Source organism: Heloderma suspectum, chromosome 1 (genome assembly GCF_057233095.1).
Source record: "Heloderma suspectum isolate Gila_16-S chromosome 1, 16-S_ref, whole genome shotgun sequence".
Classification (NCBI taxonomy): domain Eukaryota; kingdom Metazoa; phylum Chordata; class Lepidosauria; order Squamata; family Helodermatidae; genus Heloderma; species Heloderma suspectum.
In genome coordinates this window covers 312451059-312460223 of record NC_139458.1, presented here as the reverse complement: position 1 = coordinate 312460223, position 9165 = coordinate 312451059, and the positions used below count along the sequence as shown (strand labels likewise).

At 45.5% G+C, this 9165-nt stretch overlaps 1 protein-coding gene across 1 annotated transcript; it reads left to right on the top strand.

Annotated features, from left to right (window-relative positions):
* Positions 1-444: 444 nt before the first annotated feature.
* Positions 445-8781, top strand: NDUFAF4 (NADH:ubiquinone oxidoreductase complex assembly factor 4). Its single transcript, XM_084827148.1, has 3 exons — positions 445-619; positions 3477-3574; positions 5249-8781. Exons 1-3 carry the CDS (start codon positions 496-498, stop codon positions 5537-5539), a joined length of 513 nt encoding a protein of 170 aa, XP_084683274.1. The 5' UTR covers positions 445-495; the 3' UTR covers positions 5540-8781.
* Positions 8782-9165: the final 384 nt, after the last annotated feature.

The following is a 9165-nucleotide window of genomic DNA, read 5'->3' as shown; positions in this document are numbered from 1 at the left end:
CCTTCTGCTGTTAATGCCAGCAGCCCTCCGTCTAGAAGCACCCAAAGAAGGTGCTTCCAGACAGGGTGCTCCTAGCGCCACCGCTCAAAAGGCATTGTGCAGCTATTCCATCTTTTTTCCTTAACGGGTTTTCTGTGGGAAGGGAAAAGACAGGCGAGGGAGAAAACACGGGACTGCCAGGAGCGGAAGACTCCTTCCGCCGCCATGTAGAATGAAGCCGCAGGACCAGGGCGCAATAAAAAGTTTACAGCCCTCGTCCGGGCGCATCCGAAGAGAGCAGCGGCACAAACGCTTGGGAGCGTCCGCCAGTGGAGCCCCTGCTCTTGCCAGGCTCCCACGGTTGCACTGAGCCGACGCGGCCTCCAGCCCACTACGCGGCGCTCCGCGGCCGCTCTTCTCCCGCGGCGTCTCGCCTCTTTCTGCGCATGCTCGACCCGGACGGCCGGCTTAGACGGCTCCCGGTCGCGTTTGGAGGTGCAGTTGGCGCGCGCCGGCATGATGGGAGCCAGGGTGACCCGCGTGATTAGCAAGTTCAACCTGGAGAGCCGAGCGCACCGGGAAATCGCCAGAGCCAAGCCCACGCCAGCCCCGCGTTACCCCACTGCAGCCGCGCAGGACCGTGAGTCAGCCGAGAGCAAAGAGCCTTAAGCTGCGCCGCCGCCTCTCTTGGCTGCGGGGCTTAAAGGCAAGGGGGCGGGGTGGAATGCGTGAGCAGCGGGGCTTCTTGAGGGATGGGTGCTTGCGCTGTCCTTGTGGCAGGACCCGGCTGCTCTGCGGCGCCTGGCAGTCGCTGGACGTAGCAGGCAGCCTTCGCGGTAAATGTTAATAGCGGGGGAACGCAGTCCCTTTCCGATCGCTCTCCGCCCCGCCCAGAGGACGTGACCGTGACCTGCATGGGCCGCTGCATCGGGAGCCCCGAGTGTGACGCTGAAACGTCGCCTTTTGTGCCGGGATCGCTTGGCAGCGCCGCACGCGCTCCCCGGTCCCGGGGTCGCGTCTCGCTCTTGCTGGCCTATCACGACCGGGCGCATGCGTGGTCTGGTGGGATTTGCAGGCTGGGAGCTGTAGTCTGGCATGTTAAACTCAAGTGACTGAGGGCGCTAGCCTACGCACGTTTAGACAGGGGAAAACCCCTACGTTTCTCAGCCAGCTGTGCTCTGAGTTGTAGGACTTTTTTTCCGTCTAAACATACACGGGCTTGCGCCCCGAGAGGTGCTGGGACAGACCGTGGATGCTGGATTCCTGGTTCCAACAGTTATTTTAAACTTTATTTCCCCCGTTTTATATTTATTACGTTTTAATTGATTTGTTTATGACGTACTTATTTTGAAAATATGCAAATCAATAGATAAATGCTTAGGGAAGCCGCTTCTTTTCTGTTCTTCAGGCAGCTTCCCTTCAGTTACAATTACAGTGTTGCAAGGGCTGGGCCCAGATTTACTTGTGTGAAACAGGACGGGCGGAAATGGGCATCCCTGACCCCTGCTGGCTGAGGAATGCTGGGAATTGTAGGACTTCTTTCTGTCTAACCCTGCATAGGATTGCGCCCGAAATGTGTTATATATTAAAATATCAGTGGGTACCAGCTTATTTGGCTAGGACATATGCCCTTTTGCTAAGAATCACAAAAAGCAGTAAATTGCTGGAAGATGCTTTCTGGAAGCAGTGATTTCCGAATGTGATGTAGTGGACCGAGTGTAAGGATCAAATCCTTACTCAGCCATGTAGCTCACTAGATGCCTTGGGCGAAGCACTATTTCTCAGCCTAACCTACCTTGGGTGGTTGTTATGAGGACAGAATGGCAAGATGGTGTACACCATCCTAATCTCATTTGAAGATGGGTAGGTTAAAAATGGGAGGGGGGAGTCCTTTTTTAAGGTGACCCAAGCCCTCTTCAGGCGTTCTACTTACCGTGTTGAAAGAATGCATGAAGGAGTGTTCCAGCCGCGCCCCCCCCCCCCGTCTTCGCAGTTGTCACCCTGTATGCATGTAGGGCGACTGTCTGAAGAGGAGCACCTCCAGTATCTGTGCTCCTCTTTTCACGTGCTGTTTCAACATGGTAAGTAGAATGCTTGAAAAGGGCTCCAGTAAATTTAATTTAATTAGTTTCAGTCTTGGCCTGGAAGCAGAATCCTTTTGTCTGACCCGAATCTCCCACCACTCACCTTCATTGGATGACCCTGAATTCCACTGTTATACGAGAGAAGAGAAAAACTTCTCCCTATCTACTTTTTCTATACCATGTATAATGATACACACTTCTGTCAGGCCCCATCCCCTTAACTCCCCCTTTTTAAAGCTAAAAAGCCCCAAACAACGTAACCTTTCTTCATAGAGGAGTTGCTCCACCCCTTTGATAATTTTGGGTGCCCTTTCCTGTACCTTTCTGGGAATGACTACTTTGAAAAGATCTGACATTAGTTGCTTTTGATAATGGGACACTGGCCTGGGTAAACTGTTAATAAGCCAGCACAGTGTTGTATATGCATGTTCGATATTTATATGCTGCCTTAGAACAAAGAGTTCTAAGAGCAGCTCACACGATAACAAAGGTTTAAAACAACATTAAGTAACAAAATAAGGCCTCAGAAAAGAAAATCGCAATAATAAAAACCTAAAAGAGAAGTCTTTGTCTAGTGTTGAAAAGATAACGGTGTTGGTGGAAGGCAAGTACATGTGTTTGCGTAAATGTGGATTTCTAAACTAGCACTAGTAGAACTCCTGTTCAGAGGAAGCTAGGTTCACTCGCCTTCTGCTGCCCTTCCGCTGGTAGGCAAAGACTTCTTTATTTCAGAAGGCCTTTGGCCAGTAAATGGGCTGTTGGGGTGGATGCTGTTTTTAATCAGATTTTTTCCCCATAATTGTTACGTTTTAATTTTATTCTAATGTATTTTATTGTTTTAATTAATTTTATTTGATTATGTAAGCCACCTTGAGTGCCTTTTTTTGGTAGAAAGGCGGGGTACGAATAAAATAAGTAGCACCAGTTTTTTCCCTGGAAATATAACAACATCAGCAGCTGTATGCGTTTACAAAAGTTTGTGCAAGTGTCATTGTACTAAATTAAGGGCGCAATCCTATCTGGATTTGGCTGCCTCCAAACTCAGAGGTGATCACCTATCCAAAGCAAGGCAGGAGAAGCACGGGGGTGGGGGGGGATTGTTCCCTCTGTGCCTCTCCTGCCCTGCTTTTTCTGGTAGACAGCCGTTTTCTGCTGTCTAGCTGTGGGGTGGCTGAGCGGAAGAGGAGGCTGCTGATGTGTCGTACAGGCAGATCCGCTCTCCCCACCCCAGAATGCCCACCCCCTTTTTTTGCCACTCCGCGGTCTAGCAGCCATAGGATTGGTCCCTCCATGTACTTTCTACATGCATACAAGATAAGTGAATTGTGATTTCAAGAAGAACTGTAATATGCCGTTTAAGCTAGGGGAAAATGGAAAATAATTGACTTATGTTGTAAATCTCTCTTTCCTTAGACTCTGACAGATTCAAAGAAGAGATCAAGAAAAAAGATGAACATCTTCACACCTTATTAAAGGAAGTCTATGTTGCTTCCAAAGATCCACCCATGCATGTGAGTCAGGCTATCTTTCTGAAATAAACACATGCTCGGTCACCTCTTATATAAACCAGCGAAAAGAGTAGTGTCAGGGTTTGGTCATGTAATGTTAAGATGCTTCTGGAGTTTAATGTCAGAGGGTGCACAACCTGTAACCCAGGAGCTGCATGCAGTCCTCTAAGGCCTAAGCGTAAGGAAGGTCTGTGCCTGTACTTCCATGCTGATCATTAACACTGTGGACCATGCCATCCTGCTACAGCCTAACACAGAAAATCGTAGATGAAGCAATGAAAAGATGTCTGGGAATCTAGGACACACCTTTGAGACATGAAAGAATGTTTAGTTTGTCAAGGTTTTGATGTTACCGATAAGGACGCATACAATTATTCTAAAGAGAAGATGGCTGCTGGCAGCAGCAAAACATAAAAAGCTGAAGAGGAGGTAAATGAAACGGGTAGAAAATAATAATCTAGTTCAGTCTTCCCCAACCTAGCACCCTCCAGATGTGTCAGACTACAACTCCATCACCCATATGGCCTTGCTGGCTGGGGATAACGGGCATTGTAGTCCACATATCTGGAAAGTGTCAGGTTGGGGAAGGCTGATCTAAAGTGCAATAGTAACAACATGAGCACCTGCATTTCCTGGAGCTGACTATTGAGCATGATGTGGCTATAGTTTGTGACAGCTGATGCCTGAAAAAGATTTATTAGTCTTTAAGGTGCAACAAGACTCCTCGTTATTTGTGCTAATAAAGTTTGTGTAGCTTTTCCTCTTTCATAGTCACCTGCAAGGAGTTCATGTATCCACTGTAAAATCCACTGGGCAGGAACACATTGTCTCCCTGCACGTTACTCTGTAAAGTTCCATGTACATTCATGGTGTTTTAAAAGAGGTGTGGGCAACCTGGAACCCTTGGCCTAATCTCAAAAGCTCTCTGCAAGCTATCACTTCAGCCCTCTCATACTGGCAGGATAAAAGGGAGGAGTGACATTTTTTGTTCTCCTCTTCCCCCTTTCTGGGTCTTACTCTTTACTTTTACAATTTCCTTCCCATTGCTTGCATGTTTCCCCCCCATTTCAGGGACATGTCAAGGGAATGGGAAGGCTAATCTTGTGGATCCAAGCTTTTCCCCAATACAACCACTGAATGCCCTTTTTTGGGGGGTACTGACATTAAAGTGGCCAGGGCCTCAGATGTTTCCGTAGTGGCTGGGCAGATGTTTGCGAGGCTGGATCTCTGCTTCTGAGGTTGGACCTCTCACTTCACTCTCAAAGGAGGGGATTTGAAGCTGCCTATGACCTCTATGACGATAGGATAGCAGTCTGAGGATGCTTCTGGACAGATGGCTCTTAGCCATCTACGAATTAGAAGGCATTGTGCCGATATTCCATCTTTTCTTCCTTAATGGATTTTCTGTGGTAAGAAAAAAGACGGAAAACATGGGTGGGTTACAAGAGGAAGACAACATCATCTGGAACACTCATAAAAATCTGAAGGAGATAGGGTGAGGGCACAACAAAAGCCTTGTGCAGAAACGCCCTAAGTACCACACTTTCAGAGCAGAAATAGATTTAGAATGTTTCACATTCTATTAAAAGGAAAAACATTGTAATTTAAGGAGTGGTGGAACATGTGACACTTGTGGATTCAAATCTAACCATTAAAAAAAACTTTCCTGTGTCCTAGGTAAACAAAGGAGGAGGCCTCCCATCTAAGCAAGAAGAACACAGACTTACAAAAGTAGGCCATTTGGGTCTCCTGGATATTCAGAGTATTCCCAAAGGCAAAATCTCAGTAGTTGAAGCCTTGACACTTCTTAGTAATCATCAACACTCTCCACAGACATGGACTGCAGAAAAAATAGCGGAGGAATATTCTTTAGATTTGAAGGAGGTGACTGCTTTGGTAACATTCTTCCTCCCTTTTGCTATGGAAATCTTTCCTCATGTAGACAAAAAAGCCGTAAAACCTAGTTAAAAATGCCTGCCAAATCTTGACTGACATCCTGGAATCTTCTGTAAACTACACATCTGATCCCTCTGCCCTCCCCCCATCAGATGTGCCTAATTTAAGTGGTATCTCCATTTTATCTGTCACTTCCACATTCACAACCCATCCTGGGCACGCCGTTGTAAAGTGGGAGACGGCTCTTGGCAAAATCTGTGAAGAAGTTTTAAGTATTCTGAAAATGTTGGCAACCTGGAGCAAGATCTGTTCAGAAGCAATTGTTTCTTCAGACCTCAGACAACAAAAATGCATTAGACCTGATCTTCTCAGCTCTGCAGTCGCTTTTGCCGTCATAGCATTCTGTAAATAGTTCTAATTAAAGCAAAGCAGAGTTGCACTGTGTTTTTCTTCTGAGAATGTGTGTGCGAGTGAGTGTGTGTACGGATAGTTCCTCTGTCTGGTTAAAAAAGGGGCAAAATAAGAAATGGGGAAAATGTGAGTTATGGGTATAGGCATTCTTTTAAATTTGGCATGATTATGGATGTTTTAAACAAATGGCATTTAAGCCAAATACAGTTTCACTTGGTTGTGGTGGCTTACCGGATGTAACCCTGGCTATCAAAGCCCTTGAGAGTTGTTGCGGTCTCTCCTCCTTTTCTTTTTTGCCCTTGGTTCATGCCTTTTAATTACTGGAATCATGCCCATGAAGAGTGAACTCTGCAGCTGTATTGCCTCAGCTTCTTGATCCTGTTTTTTATGACCAGCTGAAATATATATTGATTCAGATGTAGGTGTTCTACTTCTAGTTCCAGCACTGTTACTGCTATGTACTGTGTTTGGCTGCAGGTTACAGGCACAGCATTACTACCAGTGGGGGCAGGGAAAATGCAGGGTTGGAGGAATTGTCTTATCTAAACCCCTGCCATGCTCATGCCAGCAGTGGGGAAGGGACTGAGCAGCATCCTCCCCACCCCTTTTGCTGTTTTTTGTTTTAATTTTTATGATTAAAATGTTGCAATGGGAGGAAGTGGTACTAGGTCATAGTCTGAAGGCACATGAGGCAGCCACCTTGCTGAAGCTAGGCAGGTCTGGGTCTGGTCAGTGCTTGGAGGGGAGACCACCTGGGAACCACATGTAGCCACCTTGAGCTCCACAGTGGAAGAAAGGTGGGGTATACATGGAATGAATGAGATGTGCACACTTTAGAGCTCGTGCCCATTTCCCTCAATTGTTGGGGGAATGAGAAGATTATAGATCCTGAGGATCCAAGCTTCTCCCCCACCCATGCCCCACAGGATGCCCCCCCTTTGCCTCTACTGACATCAGAGTGGCAAGGGCCACTGACTGTGGCTGGGAGCGGGTTTGTGATGTCAGACCTCCCCCTCTGAGGTTGAATCTCTGCTGTTGGAGGGGGAAATCCAAAACGTCTACGGCCCCTGGGATGCCCTCCCAGGCGTCAGGATTGCATCAAAAGTATTTATTATGCACCATAAAACTGGCCCTAAAATAACTAGTGGCCCTCCCTGGGCATATTTTGCTTTAGGTTGACTGGATGCAAAAGAAGACAGGTCTCTTGTACCCTTTGAGAATTTATGGAAGATTTTTTTTGCAGGTGTAAAAATGTATTTAGGTCATCTTTTTTGTTATTTTCTCCCTTTTTTGTCTGTTTCATTCCTTAGATTTAAAATATATACTATTGTATTGCACATTTGTCTCACAGAAATCAATCATTTATTGCTACGGTCCATGACCAGCGTGACAAGTAAAAACATAAAACACATGGAATACATAAAATAAAAATGTGGGGTGGGATAAAATGGAGAGAAAAAGAGGGCAACAATATTATGAAGTTTATGATCATATTGCAATCTCTTAAGGAGCTTCACAGAGTCTCTGATCAGTTCTTGATGGGTTTTACATGCCCCTGCACCAAATTTGGCAACACTAAGAATGGTGGATGCATTTTGATCAGAGCGAAATGAAAAGGCATAAAAAGCTTCCGATTGACCTGGCAGTTTTAATAAAAGGTTCAATTAATATTTTGTCTTGCATCTAATTTCTTCTGCATAAGAGGAAGCTTGAGTACTTAACCCCAGGCCTAAATGTATAGTTGGAACTAAAAGCAGATTCAAATATTAATAGATTCCAGTGCGTTATGTGTGCATGATGTGCGTGTGCAGCAGTATCTGTATAAGAAATGGTAGATGAAGTGGAAGGTTTCTTAAGTGAGGATTTCTTCTGTACCTGGCTCATAGAAGCTGTCACTGTTCTCCTTGAGTGAACTTCTCTGGCATTACATTTTACAGCACTCGTGTGAATAGACCATTAGTATGTGCACATCTTTGTGCATATTAGATTTGTGCCATAATTTCCAGAGGGGTAGCCGTATTAGTCTGTTGCTGTTTTTGTTGCATAGTTTTATAGCACCTTTAAAACTAAGACATTTATTATGGCATAAGCTTTTGGGAGATGCAGTTCCACCTACACGGCCATTCATTCATATAACATTTTAATTAAATATACAGTCACACATACAAGAAACGTGACACAGTCTTACTGTGCTATGGGAGAGGGGGAGTTGTGTAGAGGGGGCTCCTTGTACCACAAAGGTAATGTCAAAGGCCACAGGTTATGCGGGAGGAGTCTTATTGCATAGTTCTTACATCATTTTGGCCACATTGTGGCTTTCTCCCACAAAAACTGTGGCTTCTGACATACCCTTCAGGGCATGGGAAAGTTCCAGACTGCGGCAACTCCAGTATTGTTAAGGTTGTGTCTGAAGGGCCCCTCAGGTGTCTGCCTTCAGGAAGCAGATACTGGGTGATATTAAAGGCCTTGACTGGCTATTTCTTTTCAAGTGGAGGAGGGAGGATGTCTGCTCCTTGGATTTTCTGACTCATACAAAAACATCTGTGACCATCTCTGTTTAGAGCAGGTTGTTTTTAAACCCGAAATGGTGAGGGTGCATGTGTCTGGAAATGGGAAGTATGCAGCACCTTATAGATTGGGGTCTAAAATTAGAGCACCTGAAGAGACCAGTGGCTCTCTGGTGAAACAGAGAATGGAAATTCACAAAGCTAAACAATGTGAGAACAAATTGGCCCTGCTGACTTCTCTGGTAGAGAGGAAAGAGCGAATCTGAGAGCTGCAGTAAGCTGCAAATTGTATTGGCAATAGCTGGACACCTTCCCTGTGAACTACATCTATAATTGGAAGTGTGAGGGAGAAAGCAGCAGCAGCTGGAATCTCTGCACATGTAACAGAGACCAGCACTCCAGAGAAGATAAACAGCAGCAGCTTTTTTGAGCTAAGGTTTGCTGCTAGGGTTGCAGTCCTATGCACACTTAACTGGGAGTAAGATCCATTCAATATAGTGGGATGTACTTCTGAGTAAACATGCATAGACTTGTGCTGTAGGTGGTTAAAACGATAAAGCCAAGGCTGTGAGACAGAATGAATCTTATGGAAGCTACATGTTCATCTTTATCTTCTTGAAAATAAGATATATTTTTAAGAACAATGACTACAGGCAAGAGAAGTAATTTTATTATTTGCAATTCAATGCAGGCCTGCTTCTGGAATTTGTCAACTGATTTGCGTTTAATCATTCATGATACTACCAGCTGAATGCAACTTAATTCCCCTTCCCCATATTG